The sequence below is a fragment of the Zonotrichia leucophrys genome, chromosome 3 (genome assembly GCF_028769735.1).
Source record: "Zonotrichia leucophrys gambelii isolate GWCS_2022_RI chromosome 3, RI_Zleu_2.0, whole genome shotgun sequence".
In the NCBI taxonomy this organism is placed as follows: domain Eukaryota; kingdom Metazoa; phylum Chordata; class Aves; order Passeriformes; family Passerellidae; genus Zonotrichia; species Zonotrichia leucophrys.
In genome coordinates this window covers 70,232,218-70,248,509 of record NC_088172.1, presented here as the reverse complement: position 1 = coordinate 70,248,509, position 16,292 = coordinate 70,232,218, and the positions used below count along the sequence as shown (strand labels likewise).

At 38.2% G+C, this 16,292-nt stretch overlaps 1 protein-coding gene across 9 annotated transcripts in view; it reads left to right on the top strand.

Moving 5' to 3' along the window:
* Positions 1 to 16,292, top strand: part of LTBP1 (latent transforming growth factor beta binding protein 1) — a 188,988-nt gene that overhangs the window by 51,427 nt on the left and 121,269 nt on the right. For 7 of the 9 annotated variants that reach the window (XM_064708730.1, XM_064708727.1, XM_064708729.1 and 4 more), the window contains one exon: positions 14,049 to 14,216. In XM_064708730.1, the coding sequence (XP_064564800.1) occupies positions 14,049 to 14,216 (168 nt within the window). Of the gene's footprint in view, positions 1 to 13,751; positions 14,217 to 16,292 lie in introns of those variants that run through there. The other 2 variants (XM_064708733.1, XM_064708734.1) reach the window with 2 other exon arrangements.

Sequence of the window (16,292 nt, the reverse complement as noted above, 5' to 3'; positions counted from 1 at the left end):
TGTTAAATAGTAACCACTACTCATCTGAGCATGAATCCTCTAAATATCAGTGCTTGTATCCCTGGATTTATAAATGCAGTAATGAAGAAAATTTGTTAAAGGAATGTTGTGTGATTTCTATTGGCCTAAAATGTATATGATAGTGAACAAATTCTAAATGTAGTCTTTTTGGAATTCCTTTCAACTTAGCTATTGTAAGAACTGCTTATTGCAGCAGGAAGAGGCTAGGAAGTTTTCAGTTTCACTCTATCCACTTCTGGTTGCTATATGGTTCTTCAGAAAATGCATTTAAATACACACTTCATTTTCCAGCCTGAGATGTCTGTGGGCTAATGTTTAGTGGCACTGTGCATTTTGCCCATTGAGATGAAAGCAGTGAAATTTCTGTTTCTGAAATAAATTGTCTGGTGTTGCCTGCACGTGGAAGACAATTTGGTGCACCCTCTCACCAGGGTACAGTTCCTCATAAGCACAATGAAGATGCCACTGCTTCCCTGTTTTAGAGGCACATTGAGAAAATGTATTTAGTGACTGAGGCAGCCACAGAATGCACTGAGAACAGAAGAAAAACTCAAGAGTACTTTACCTACAACTGGAATTGTATTGTGTGAAGTAAATCAGGCATGTGTTTGTATAATAAAGTTATCCCAAGGAGGAAAAGAGGATAAGAAAGAAAACAAGACTAATCTGTCCAGGAAGACAATGTGAGAAGTATGTGAATTTTGCAATTGAAGTTACATGCTAAGTAATACTACTAAAATTAAGTACTATGGAAAACTACTTTCTTCTAGGTAGATTGGGTTGTTTTAGTCTTCACCAAAATTCTTTATAAAATTCATTAAAGAGAACTTGTCTCTACTTTAGGTAGTAAATGAAAACATGTCTTGAATTTAAGTAGTGAAGGTTACATAAGGTTTAGTGAACTTGGGCTTGCAGCACCCTACTCTGTCTTAGTTGTATGTGTTGTGGCTGGAATTTGGACAAATATGCCTGTATGGCTTTTGGACTCTTAGGATCTGCTCATGGTTCTGTGGACAACTCTTAAATTCTTGTGTAAGGATGAAGCTGAAACAATATGAAAGTTGTGTAACTCCTCTAACTGTGGCTACATTATATTACATCATATTTTACATAAGTTTATACACATGAAATCAGCTTAATGTGAAGAAAATGTCCCAGCACTTATAGTTGTGATGGGCTGAACAGAATACCCTGTTCCAAATTTGGCATAACAAGAGCTTTCCTCTGTTGGCAGCACAGTACATTGGTAACTTAGTGAAGCTCCTCTGTAAGTTTATATGTAATTACCTGTGCTGCCTTCACTGATGACTTCAGAGATTGATTTGAGCAAATCCCAGGTGTCACTTTGAAATTCCAATTAAAACTTTTTTTTGTGGAACTGCACCATTCTGACTTCATTAAGCAACACTTACTTCATAGTAATTGTATTTCCCTGCCAGGAAGTATGGGTAAACAGCTGCAAAAGGCACAAATATTTTACTGCTTTAAAAAGTGCACACAGAGCTGTGATATGTGTTGCATATAAATACATCTGTATGATTTGACATTCTACCCAAGTTCAGACTTGGGAGGAAAAACTCCCTCTGATCTTCACTGGGTCAGATACTCTTTCCACCATTCTTGTTACTGCTTTGTGGAGCTGCTCTTCATGAACAGCAAAGCAGTTCTCTCTCTGGCTTGTCTTAACTAGATCATTGCATTGTGATCTTTGTAACTTGTGCCTATCAATGTATTTATGGATATTAGAGTTAAACAGTGGTAATGTTCCCAACTAGAAGTTTTGGGAAATTTGGAGATGAGGGAGGATCTCAAGGCTACACTCTGAACAAGGTACATCCAGCAGAATGAGGTGAGTGAAACCAGAATGAACACTTAGAAGACTAATATTAAGGAATAACTGAGTGATTACAACATAGTCTGTTTGGAGGGAATGTTGAGTCAAATTTGCTTCAGTCACTCATGGCAACTGACGTTCATGTATTGCTCCTAAAAAATTGTGCATATTCAGTTGCAGGGGAATGGGGTAAGTGTATAAATGTTGGGGACTTGTTGTTTCATTTTCTCAAAGGCATGTATGTTCAAAGTTGGTGCTGTCATTCCAGAGCAGAAGGGATTTTTGAGAGACAAGCTAAAAACTTTAAGATAAAATTTTGTTCCTGTCAGCATCAGGGTCAAAGAGTGCTGAGGCTTTTCAAAGAAAAATTTTAGTGTGAATCATTCTTTTCCTCACTGCCATTTCAGAGCATTATTCTTCCTGCTATTGAACAGTATGGTGATTCATAACAGCCAGTTTAGGTTTACTTTTGATTACAGCAAGACTTGGAAACAATAGGCTAAATTCTATGTATAAATTGAGTTATGTAGATTCACATTAATTCAGCTAACTCTAGCAAACCAAGCAGCACATTTACATTGCTTTTGCTTCAAAAAATAGAGTGACAAATTCTGAAAAAATAACTAACAAATGAATGCAGTTTATTTAGCAATTATAAAAGACCATGGAGTTCTTTGAAAACCTTGGAGACAGAATAGCTCTGTATGACTACAAGCTATTTCACTTAGTATACTGTTGCTGTAGGCATTCTAACAATTCTCTTGCTAAGCTGTCTTCATGATTGTTTGTGTGTCTATAAAGGCTCACAAGTGAGGAGGCCAGAAAATCAGCACCCACCCCCAAACGTACTGTATTTTTCTCTCTGGACTCTCAAAAGATTTTATGGCCCTGAGCTCACTAGGAAATAAACATCTGCCTGACAGGCAAAGGCTGCTGGTGCTTTTATAGAAACTATTTTAAATGTTGCATTCACCCAAAAATGAATTCCCAGCTCCATGGTTTAAAATACAGAGATTGATATACAGCAGAATGAAGAAGAATGTTGGAAAAACATGGTGATCTGGCAAACAGAATTAAAATCAGTTCAAAGCATGTAATTGCTGGGGGAAAACACAGACTGAGACAAATGCATCTCAACTTCTGAGATCAAAGAGTATTGGCTCCAAAAGCAAAAATTTCTCAAGGAGATAAGAGGAGGCTTTCCAGAAAATTCTGTAGGGGAAAGTCTTTATGATGTTTAGAAAATGTTAGTTTAGATGGATATAGAGACCTATTGAACCCACACAATTAAACATTACAAGTCCCTTAGCCTGGCTCCTGGCTAACTCCAGAGTTACTGTAATACAAGTCTTTGATATCAAGAATTGATTCTGATTGCTTCAAGTAGCTGAGTCTGGTTTTCTTCATAGGAGATGTGAAAGTGCTTTTCTGTCAGTCCATTGCCTATGCTAGAAGGAATGAACAAATGTTGACCAAAAAATTACTGCAAAAATGGTCATACCCTGTGAAGCTGCGATTTCTGAGTCAGTGACATCCTTATGTCTGTTGTCATTTTTTCCCCTGTTCAGGAAATTAGAGGGGAAAAAAGATCTTGGCTTCATGTACTGCTGAGGGAGAAGATTTTTAATGGTGATTCAGCATGCAGAGGCGACTGTATTCATTTATAACTTAATTCCATTATGTCCCGTCCTTTGTCACTGTTTACAGTTTGTTGACTTCCCTAGTGCATTTTGTTTCCCTTCAGGAAATGAAATGTCAAGTGGATATTCTTTAGTAAGGTAATATTAATTTAATTTTTATTCCCTATTCTTCCTAGAAATGATGAACATTGACTCTTGCAATTTAGACTTTTTTCTCATTTGAGGGAATTGTGTATGTTGGGAGGGGGAAACTCTATCTCAAGAATTTATTTTCTTGACAAGGTATTTATTTTCTTGAAGTGCTCTTCCAGCTTGAGACTTGTAATACTATTGTCTAATATTTGTATTATTGTTGTGAAAGAAGTCCTAAATAATAACCTTAGGCAAAAGGCATCATTTGAGATGAGTACATAATTTCAGGTGGCAGTGAGTCTCATTCTCAGTGTCTAAGACCAAATTCAGACCACCTTGTGAAAGAGTCCTGTTGATAAAGTGGACAATGGCGTAGTATTTAGCTGGGGATATTAAGTTTGTGTGTAAAGATGCTGACTTCTTTATCACAGTGTGCAATGTAGCTTTCATCAGTGGAAAATTGCTTGTGGTGGGCTGTAAAGTTACTGCTGCTTTATTACAGCCGAGATGAGGATTGTAACCCTAACTCTGTGCCTTAGATGATGTCTGTGTCTAAATGTGGCTTTTGGGCCTGTGTTACTCAAGTGAAAGCCTTTTGGGTCCAGGTATGCTTAAGTACCTGAGAAGCTGGATAATTTGAATGGAAACTTAAGAAGGCTTGTTCACCTGAATGCTGTGCTTACAGCTGGAGTAGTATCCAGACCCAAACCTGAAGCACTGATATGAACTCAAGCATGAGTCTCTTGAAGAGCTTGAAGTTCTGTTTCAGGACAAGTACTGCACTCTGGGAAAGGCAGGCCATCTGGGTGCTAATATTTTGTGTAATTCATATTTGAAATTGCAGCTGAAGCGCTTGACTGCCTGCCTATCCTTGGAAGTACACTCAGCTGAACTCTCCTGTGGGATTAGGTTCCCCAAGGACTGCTATAGCAGTCATAGTGATATCTGGAATCCAGCTGTAGTGAAGTCAGAGTTCTTCAAAGAAAAGTGTCTGAGCCCTCAACTAAGCAATCTTGAACTAAGCAGTCTTAGGTCATCAGCATTTACTTCTGAATGGGTTGGGCACAGTCGTGTTTAATGTTCTGCTTGCTCCATGCAATCAATTTCTCTCATCTCTTGGAAAAGAGACCTAGGACTGGTAAGTGGTATAACTCGAGGCTGAAATTTAGCTCTTTACCATCATAACCATTTGTGGATCTAGTTTAAATATAATTGATTTAAACAAAATAAATGCAGCACAGATTAAAAGAATTATTGGCCGATAAGTTTATTGAATTGAGTTGAAGCCATTCCATCAGACATCAAACTACACTGCATGCTCTATTTGGGTTGGTACCTTTTTCTGGATCACTCTCAACTGTGTGAATGGAAATTATAGTCATGTATCTCATTACCAGGGAGAATGGCTGTAGTTAAGGATAGGATGTTCATTGCCTGAGGATTGTATATAAAGAATCCTTGTAGTGGTCGAAAAGACAAGGAAGACAAAAGGCGATTGATAAAACCAGCTGGCAGAGACCTCAGATTTCAAATCTATGCGTGATTTGTACATTATGGGTTTCCAGAGGACAAAATTGAATGTAATTTCTGTGAATTCCTCTCTTGCTCTAAAAGGCTGTGTCAGTGACAGAATTTATCAGCAAAGGGCTTGTTGCCTGTAAACACAGTTAGGTCTTTCTAAACAACCCCAGCACTTGTGCCTGCATATGCTCCTTTGGTACTTTTAAGTGAAGCCATCCATACAAAACACAAAAAATCTGTGTTGCAGATAGTGGAGATCTTTTTGGAATTTGTCAAAATTACTAGAGGAAACCTACTTGAACGAAACAAGTGTTGCTGTAGTAAATGACTTCAAACCGTACACTGTTCACACTCTATTTTAAACTGAGATTAAGATAATTGAAGAGTGGGTTATTTGCCTCTCCTAGAATATGCTACTAAAAATTTTAAAATGTTTTGGAGGGTGGTGAAGGTGGCGATGAGGAAGACAGTGGAATTCTCTGTTCTATTCCTTGACAGGGAACAAGGAAGAGATTATCACAGGGATACAATCAGGAAGGGGAAAAGACTTTCCCAGTTATTTTCTTTTCAATTACCTTCCTCCTTCCTGGAAGCTTCCTTCGTGATGCTTCCTGGAAGTATCAAACTTTCTTTTGAAATTATTTCTTTTCCTGTTTGTCAAGCATGCTGAGAAGCAAGCAGGGCTTAAAAAGAGGGTAGAGAAACAAGGGTGAGATAGAAGCAGCAAGTCTGAGAGGTCAGTTCTGACTGCAGGGAGAAGATTGTGGTACGAGCTTCTGAGCAAGACAGAAGGAAGAAGTGATGTGAAGATGTAGAGACCTGGCTAGTCAGAAATAGGTATCTAGAGAAGTGTGTGTAACAGCAACAGTGGCAATAAGAATGGCAACAAAAATATCAGTGCATATCTCTCTTCAGTTACTGTCATATTAAATAGCTGGATCATGTTTTGCTTTTTTTGGAAGCCTTTCAGTTTACATCAAGACAATAGAACTGAGTACTTGAAAAGTGATGAAATATCAAAGGTTAAGTTGTATTAACAAGTGAAATACATGAATAACGTAATACAAGTGCAGCAAAAATATGAAGTACAGAAATAACAAAAAGTAGGAATGCTAAACTAATTACATTTCAATAATGTGTTCCTACAGCTGTCTAGACATGTTAAATCAAGTACAGCTTGCCACGCTGTCATCTTGTTCAAAATGTTTGACTGGGTGGATGTGCACACATACACCTCACCTCATGCAGAACTGGGGGTGTACTCTTAAGCATTAGAGAAGGCATTGGATCTTGGATTAAATAAATCTGAATAATCTTATTTTTAATTTCACTGACATGTCTGATTTCTCCCAATGCTTGTGAAAAGGGAACTGGCTGTGAGGTGACCTAGGGAGCACTAACCAAGTTTCTGCAAAGAGCAAAGGTAGGCATTGTGTATTGAAGCCAAAAATCAAATTACTCAACAGCTGTATCTTGCCTTTATTTAATCCATGTAGTTTTCAGACTTGTTTGTGCTTGTGACTGTTACAGAAAGATTAAGACTTATATTCTGCATGATTTTTAGATGGGCAAGATTTGAATGCAGGAGATTTTACTCCAGTGCTCAGAGCAGACTAAGGAATGAGTTTGGTCCTGCTAAGGTTGTTCTGTATTTGCAAGGGATGTCCTATATTTGTTTCACTGGGATGATATCTGTATCAACAGATCAGAAAGGGATTTGGGAGATGTGTGCCCCTTTGGCCTAGCCTGCAGATTGGTTCTGGGTATGAAGTATCAGTGCATTGTTGGGAGACAAAAATAAATTAAAATCATAGAAGCATTTTATGTAAAGCTTTGTTAATTAATTCTGCTGGTCTCCCCACCATTGATCAGACCTCAGCTGCAGTAAAGTATGGTTTTGGACAGGGTTTGTGAAGAAAGATGGAGGACCCAGTGAGTGGTATCAAAAGCAAAACAAAAAATATGTAGATCTGCAAAATACAGGCTGTTAAATGGTATGTTTAGAGGGTTTTGGTCTGGTCAACATGAGACTGAGGGAGATTGATGGCAGTGTTTTCAAGTTTGTTAGAACATGATCCACAGAGGAGTAATGTTTTGGTAAAGTTTGCTGTAGGTGAAGCAGGGCAATAGTTTGAGTTGCTACAAGGGAAACGTGGGTTAGGTATTAGGAATAACTTTACAATAGGAGAGGCTGAAATGCTGGAATAAATTCTTTGGGGGGAGGCTGTGGGATCTGCATAATAGAAGGGGTTTGAGGATAGTCTGTCTGGACAAACCTTTTGTTTAATGTTGCTGTTTTATCCTGGGAAAATGCAGATGGGGAGATTAAGTGATCTCTCAGAATCTCCTACAGCCCTTTCTGTGCCTTTTAAAGCCTGTATTTCTCTCAATGGGTAATCAAAAACTTAGGGAAGATCTGCCTCTGGTCTATATGCCAATCTAGTGTGTCTTTGTCTTTTTATTTTTTCTCTTTCTGTTAGTTTTTTTTTTTTGTTTGTTTCTTCATTAGCTCCTAGCATTATAAATCTTCTAGATGGTTCTATTTCTAAGTTGTATGACAGCTAAGTTCAACTTGTTCTGATCTTTGGAAACTAGATTTTTATTGGTTGTTTAAGTTTTTTTATTTTATTTTAAATTGATGACTAAGTGATGACAAGACAGAACTTCCTCACATATTGTCAAAAGTGTAAAAAGGTCATTTGACAGTAGTTCTAAGAGCTTAACTGTCTTACTTGTGCCATTGATTTTTATACAATGTCATCTTTCCTGTTAGCTGAACAAGCATGTTTAGTGTAAGGACTAAACCAGGTGGATTGGTGAAATAACTGGGAGACACCTTTTTTAGGAAATAAGTAATTTCCTTCTGCTTCTTTTGGCGTTTTTTCTATGTTTGTTTTTGTTTTTTGTGTCAGCGTTTAGCTAAGAAAAAAGAGAGGGCGTTGGTCATCTAACAGTTTAAAATGCTGAATGTATTAGCTGCTTAAAAGCTAATTTGGTTTGATTTTGGAAGATTCAATTTTAAATGCTCTCCTCATGCATCATGATTATAATTTGAAAATGTAAATAGCCTGAAATAATCTATTCTTATTGTGAAGAGAATGTAATTTTAAAATTAGAGTCTTCAGGTCTGATGACACACTGTGTAGATAAACATATGAAAACATACTGGGATCAGTGCAGACGTAGAATGTCATAAAAAGAGAGTAATGTATGTCATTACTGGAGGCACTGATGGAATGTCTGTAGTTCTGCTAGTTCTGTTTCCTTAGGAGATTTGTCTCAGGATATTTGTCATAAGTGAAGGCATGTACCTGTGTATTCAGCTGGTAGAAGCCACTGCTTGTGATTTTTTTTTTAATTGTGAATCCGTTTGGTTAGATCACTGTGAAGCACAAAACCGTCACACAAATAACATCAGTATTTTTGACACATTAAAAGATTTTATTCTCTTTGCCCCCTTGACCTATATATAGTTATCTATTTAACTGAATACCAGTTATGCTTTCACTAGTGTTGCCAGCTCATTGTTTTCCTGCAGAACAGGGACATAGCACAAATCATCTGAGCTCCACTGCGGCTCAGTCTCATGTTGAACACTGTCAGAATGTTGGAGCTGTGAGAGCAGCCATAACCCCAAGGAAAAGAAGTGTTTATAGAAATTCTTCTAGGAAGAAACAAAGTCTGAGTTGGATTGCACAGCTACTCAGGAGGTTGAGGAGGAATCCTTCCCCTTACACAGTTCTTTCCAGGCATGGCTGTGTATGCCGTTGTGGCCACCTGAACATAAAACCTGCCACCTGCCCTGTCTTAGCTACTTCACCTTTTCTGCTCATGCAGGGGGGAAAAATTTGTCATAATGGCTAGTGGGGGCAGAAAGTGTTCTATTAAGAAATCCTTTTGCTTGCATTTTCCAGTTCTCCTGCAGTTGTTGCTAAATCATAAATTTTTCACAGCAGGGGTTTGCTGTGTTCATGATATTATATCATAGTGACTTACGGAGATGGAAAAAAAAGCTCTCACGTATCATGCCAACTTTCAACTAAAATCTCAGCATGTCACCCAGACATCATTCTTTTTTTTTTTTTTTTTTTTAATCTGGCTCAAGAGTTTTACAGATTTTGGAAGTTATGGGTACATTCTTCCAATGATGTCTTTTAACAAATGTATCACAGAGCTCTGAAGTGAGCCTGGACTAGGAGGCGCTGTTGGCTGAATCTCATTTGAGTTTGCTGTCTAGCTGAGGGATGAAGTTTTGTGCACTATTAGTCATCTTGATTGACCTGTCTTTATTAAACCAACAATCTGTCTCTAGTTTGGCCATTTGCTTCATCATTTTTGCTATTTATTTGGTGTTTGCATCTTCTACTTTTGTTTTTTTCATTAGGCTTGTTTGTTTATCTGGTCTCATATTTGTATTTTTTCAGTCTGCTGTTATACTTAGGAGCATAGTGAGGTGTTTCATTTCCACATGTTTAAAATTGGTCTAGAAGAGTTGGATTTACATCTGTCTGTATATATATAGAAAAAAATTATTCCAGGTGTGTTATTGTAGCACTATCTTTTTTTTTTCCAAAAAGGGATTTGAGGTAATCTAAGTTGCAGATTTTGTTATGCCTGTGTCACAGTGGCATCATCAGTGGAGGTTCTGGAGTTTCAAGAAAATACTCTGTATGCTTCCTTAAAAAATACTGTCCTTTAAAAGGAGCTAGTCCAAAGTGAGAAGAGGTCAAGGCTGTAGCAGTACCAGTCCCTTCCTAGTGAAATTGTGGAGTTTAGCATTAATACTGCCAAGTCAGCTAACAGATATTGAAGGATAGTTTCTCATTTAGAATTGAATTTTCCTCTTTGGAGAAGAGGAGGGTGGGGGGGGGTGAAATACAGAAGAGGAGATTCATGGAAGTCCAAGAGCCTAAATTTGAAGTTTCTGCTAAAAGTTTCCTTTCAGGAGAAGAGCTTGTGATCTTTTTTTCAAATTGAATCTGCCTAATCTGCTTGCTTAATCTGTATTAAGGTCACTTTTAAGGTCCCTAAGCCTCAGAATCTGTGAGGATAGTACTGTTAACTTCTCTGTAACTGCAGAAAAGAATGGTAGTGACATCTCTGCCTTGAATCACTTCGTCAAATGCTGATCAGTTTTTAAGCTCAGAGGCCGTAATTAGCTTTGTATCTGTCCTAAATGTCTTCAAAAGAATTGAAGTTAAAAGCTGTGGCCTGCTAGGGAGGGAGAACAAGCTATGTGTTTTTACAGTCTTCATAAATCTAAGAAAGATGGAGAAAATCTTCCCATGTCTAAAGAATATGAAGGTGTCTTATTTCTGTCTCTTTGCAACTATCAAAACAGGAATATCTGAGAATTTGTTTTATAGCAGAATAACTAGCAGACAGCTAGATAAACACATCATGTGATGGTTCACCAACCAGTTGACAGGTCAAGCACAAAGGGTTGTAGTAAATGGGGTTACATCAGCCTGGTCACTGGTAACTACTGGGTATCTATAGGGCTACATTTTAGGGTCAGTGCTCTCCAATGTAGTTTTGGGTGCCACAATATAAGAAGCCTATAAAGCAGTTGGGCAGTGTCCTAAGAAGGACCATGAAAACAGGAAGGGCCTTGAGGAGAAGCCATAAGGGGAGCAGCTGAGGTCACTGGGTCTGTTCAGCCTGGAGGAGACCCTAGGTCTGAGGGCAGACCTCTGCAGTTGCAGCTTCCTTGTGAGGGGAGCAGGAGGGGCAGGCACTGATCTCTGCTCTGGGGTGACAGTGACAGGACCCGAGGGAATGGCCTCAAGCTGTGTCAGGAGAAGTTTAGGCTCGATATTAGGAAAAGGTTCTTCACCCAGAGGGTGAGTGGGCACACTGCAACAGCTCCCCAGGGAAATGGTCACGGCAGCAGCTTGACAGGGTTCAAGAAGTGTTTGGACAAAGCTCTCAAGCACACAGTGGGACTTATGGGCTGGTCCTGTGCAGGGCCAGGAACTGGACTCTGTGTAAGTACCTTCTCACTCAGAAGATTCTGTGAAAAACTTTGCTGAATAATCATTTGAGTATTTGTAGGGACTAGAGCTTCCATCATGTGTTTTGAAGACTTCTTCCTGAAAAACTCCATTTAAACATTGTTTTACTCTTTACCTCTCTAGGTATTGATCTGTGTTTTTGAAAGTACAGCTTGACTACTAGTACTCCCAAACTTAGATACTAGTGTTTTCTCATCCAAAAGCATTGAAAAGCAAATATTACAATTTCTGTTGACTCTCACATGAAGGCATCTCTTTTACTAGAATAATTGTGCTATAGGATTTTCTGGTAAAATCTATACTAGGTGATAAAAATTATTTTAAAATTTTTGTTGCTGGGAACACTATGCCCAAGTGTTCTTACTGTAGCTGAGCACTCAACATAGTACAGAATACTGTGAGGGAGAATTAAATGATGAGTTAATGTCATCTTTGCTATTTCAAAAACATAGTTATGGGCCTTAGACTGGGTGTGCAGACAATCTATTGCACTTGAAGTTGAGTCACATTCAGAAGAGCTGCTTGGGTTCACGAATAGCACATTTTATTGAATGCAACACATAGGGATATTTCCTCTGGACCGCTGGTGCCAAATGCATTAACTGCAGAGTAGGTGTATTTAGCACTAACAACACTAGTGTCTTCATGAGCTTTGTGTCCCAAGCCAACACTCAGCAGAGCTCAGGGGACAAGACTTACTGAAAGGTGTCACTCTGGGGTGGGGTGAGGACCACAAACCTGTCAGTCTGTCCCTGCACAATTTCATGTTGAATTCTCATCTCCTGGGTAGACAGAAAATGGCAGCACTTCCTATAACTCGCTAACCACGGTTGTGCCAGGTGCTGTGGTGGGACTGTGGTCAAACCTTCCGTTAATGGGGACACGTTGTACAGAATATTTCTCAGTAGGAAGTGCACTTTTCTTCAGGTGGAAGAATCTGACCCTCATGGACTCCACTTTTCTCCCATGCTATAGCAACACAAACCATGTGACCATTCAGTTTCAGTGCTTTGTGTCCATCTCTTATTGAGCTCTGCATTTTCTGCCCTTCCAGCACTGACAAAGCTGAGTTATTTTATTTTTTTTCAGCTAAGCCAGAAATCTTTTCTGGGTCCCCCAACACTGGTTTCTACAGTGTAGGCAGGACTGACTTTTCTGACTCAACTATCCCTGTTTTTTTAATTAGATCACATCCTAAAGGAAAAGTATTGCTAAAATGTCTGAAAATATAATACATAAAATGGACTGTTTTCTAGGGAAATATATATATATAAAACTGTGCAAGTAAAATACAAAGATGGCAATCTTGCTTTTGAAGCTATGCTTTTAAAAACCAAAGTTTCAAATTTCTACCCTCAGCAGTTCATAGATCCCTTATATCTGTTTAAGGTGTATTCATTTTTGTAAGAAATGTGTGGCATCTTAGAATCCAAGACATCTTCTAAATCACAATATTAGCCTTTGCTCGAAGTATTTTATTCTTGTATCTGTCAGGGCTCTTCCTTTTCCAAGCATTGTTTATGGAGAATAAGGTGGGAGCATCTGTAATACAGCTGCTGTTCAAATAGAGCAATGCCTTTACTGTAGACAAAACAATCAGCACAATTGCTTAAATTTATTTGTTTATGAAGAGCCAGAAATAAGGAGGTTTTATATTCTTTCGAAATAGGAAGATTTGTAAGATTTGTCTTAATATTTTCAAAAAAGTGTTTGTCTGGAAAGTATTTCATGAACTAGGTTAGGCAGCTATCCAGACACATTTTTATTTCTATGACATCAGGAAGAAGGAGATTCTTCTCTTTCTGTGCATCATATCTTGGCATTCTTAGGTTTGATATGAAAGTACTTATTAATAGTTTCCACAAAGATGCTATGATATGTTTTCAAGAACTTGCTGAATTTATTAGTAGTATGCAGAGGACAAAATGTTTTCTTTTTAGATAATTGCAAATTGAATCTGTTCTTTTCACCATTTTTCCTAATAAGTAGTTTTAATACAGCTTTTTGTCTTCAGCTGTTAGATGTAGGATCAAATACATCTGGTTTTACATATAATTCTGTAACAGGAAATTCTTATAACTAGCTTAATAACAAATTAGTGCTTGTGCAGCCTTTATTACATTCAAGTTTTTTAAAATGACTATAGGGAAGTATATAAAAAAGGAGAATCTAGCCATTTTTTATCTTTGATCTCAGTACTTTAAAGTACTGATACTTCTCACTCTTTTCTCTGAGCTATTCATTACTAAGACAAAGGCTGACAGTAGAGCTCAGTCTATAATATGCAAATTCTTGTGGAAAAACAGTGCCAAAAAACTGTGAAGAAAAAATGGGTCCAGGCGGCTGCGTCACAAGGTTTGACCACTTCGGGCTGGGGTGCCAGGAGATTTGAGACAGATGTTTTCAGACATGCCGCATGCCTAAAACGTTTCCAGGGGTTGAGCTACAAATAGTGACTTAATAAGTGCCGAAACAGGAAAAGTATGTAGGAGTACACAAGAGTTTATTCACCTCGAGGTGCAGAGCCAGCTCTTTACATTACATCTGCCTGTCAGGGTCGGCTATTTAAGCTGTCATGCCCTTGGTATTGCTCTTTGTCTGCCTGTGAATAAAGTGCAGCATTGTGATTACTAATCCCACTCCAGTGACTTGACTTTAAATGTGGTTTTGGAGCAGATCCCGGAGTTCTGTTTGCTAAGCTTCCTACTCCTGTTTCAGAGACACCACTGGAGATCTATGAGAGAGCACTGCAGACTGCCCTCCTCCTGTAGACCTGTCGCCTTCCCCCCCTGAGCCTTTTTTTTTTCCCAAAAACTTTTTGAAGGAAATCAATGGATACCAAAGTGATCTGTTTATTTTTCTTTTTTTCTCTGCCTCCGCTGACAGTGGGAAATCACACTGGTCGCATCAAGGTGGTCTTTACACCCAGCATCTGTAAAGTGACTTGTACCAAGGGCAACTGTCAGAACAACTGTGAGAAGGGAAATACAACCACCCTGATCAGTGAAAACGGCCATGCTGCTGACACTCTGACAGCCACCAACTTCCGAGTAGGTAAGTACCCTGAAACTCTGTCTGTCCTTAGCTGTCCTCTCTTGACTAACAGAGGGAGGAGATGTTCTGTTATTAATACCACTTGTGCATCTGTTGCTCTTTGTTTGGAGGGCTCTGCTGAGTAGGAACCATTGTATGCTAGACAAGCTTTCTGGTGTCCTTCGGAAATGTTCCCAAAAGTTCCTTTTGTGTCTGAGAAAAAAAGCTCCCATGTTTTTCATCTGAATTTTCAGCTGCAGGGATGCAACATGCTAAGCTGAAGCTTTCGGTAAAATTCCTCCCTCAGAGTTTGTGTTAGTAAATAGGGAAAATGACAGATTACACGTAAGGTGTGTTTCCTCTTTTTTACGTGTTTAATATGTATCAAATGCACATAAAACCTAGTGAGCAGCTAACAGTGACTCTGTCTTCAAAAATTTGTTCAGCAGTTCCTTAAAACTACAGCCCTTCTTAAATATACAGTAGCTTAAAGCTTTTCTTACTGCTGACAGTAAGTCGGGTTTCATATTTGGCATTTTTAGAAACTGAAATAATGTTAACCCTAATTAAAGTTATTGAAGCCAGTAATTTCTTTGTTAATTTTTATTCTTTCTGCTTGCTCAGTAAGAGTATCAACAGAATGCCAGACTAAACCCTACAACTCTGACTCTGTTGAAACAAATCCTGAAAGCTACCTAGGATAATGATTGGCATATTTTAACTGTATACTAAATAGTATTTGTGTGCAATTATTTACCTTGTAAGTTAAGATATATCTGTATATCTTAACATACATACCTAAACACTTAACATAAATACCTAAACACTTCAAATTTGTCATTTCACATTAAGATACCCTGAGCTGCTCTTGGAAAGTAATTTTGTTACCCTGAAAATATAGTGTTGTTTTCTGAAAAAAAAAAATTGTGAATTTCTAGTCAAAGAATGCCAAATATGAACACTGTAATTTTAGTCTCTGTCTAGAATAAACATAGAGTTCAGGCAGTGCTGGGGCTGGCCAATATTGCCGTTTTCAAGTGCAGTGTATTTCATGCTCTGAGGGTGGGGGGGGAAAGCCATTTGAAATTATTATTCTTTTCTTCTGGACAGATGATACAAAGAGCAGTTCCCTCTTTTAACACTCCTGCTAGACTGTCAGGCTGTGGGAGAATGCCCTTGAAGTTACTAACTCGTTCCTCCGTAGTATGCATATTTGTAAAAATGCATGTGTTTTGGACTAATAGTAAAACCAGTGTTTTAAAACAAGAATAGAGCAAATTTTGGGGTTGGTTTGTGGTTGTTTGGATGCACAAAAAAAGAAAAAGTATTTTGCAAAAGGAATAGTAAATCTTATACTTTTAATTTGTGTTTACTGCCAGTGCAGAATTTTACCAAGGTTTTGGCAAGAACCCCAGCTAAATAAGTTTTTTGTTTAATTTTCTGACTAGCATGAAAGGATAGGGTTATTCTTCCTCCTTTTCATTTGACCTAATTTTTCTATTGAAATTATGAAATGCTGAGAACAGGCAGTCATGTAATTTGTCTGCTATGTAAATCTGTGCTGTAACATGACCTTCTCTCAAATACTTGAAAAGTTGGAGAGTGGAAATTGACCTGTGAAGACGTGTTCCCCACCTTCCTTCCTGGCCCCAGGCCACGCAGCTCTGGTGCTGCTACAATGGGCTGCTAGAAACATCCAACAAAAGCAGCCTATTGTAGTACTCGATGGAAAGATAAGGGAGTCTTCTGTTGAAAAATGTATAAAAGCAAGTTGCTACACATGGATAAGGATTTTTAGCTTGCCTGTTAGCTAGCTTCCCTAATACATTTAAAAGACAAGAACTGTTTAGTACAGCTCTAGGTATTGGCATTTTCACAGAAGAATAAGAAGGTCTGAACTAGCACTTAGAGGCTCTCCAAATAAAAATAAAAATGCTGCATGAACTTCTTAATAACTAGAGAAGAGGAATCCTATACCCGTAGATTGAATTCTTTCACCAGTCACAGTTTTTAGAAGCTTTTGAGTCAGATTTTAAAATACATACTACTGAAATACTTTTTCATATCTGTTCTCTAACTAGTGCCTCTCACTAGCTT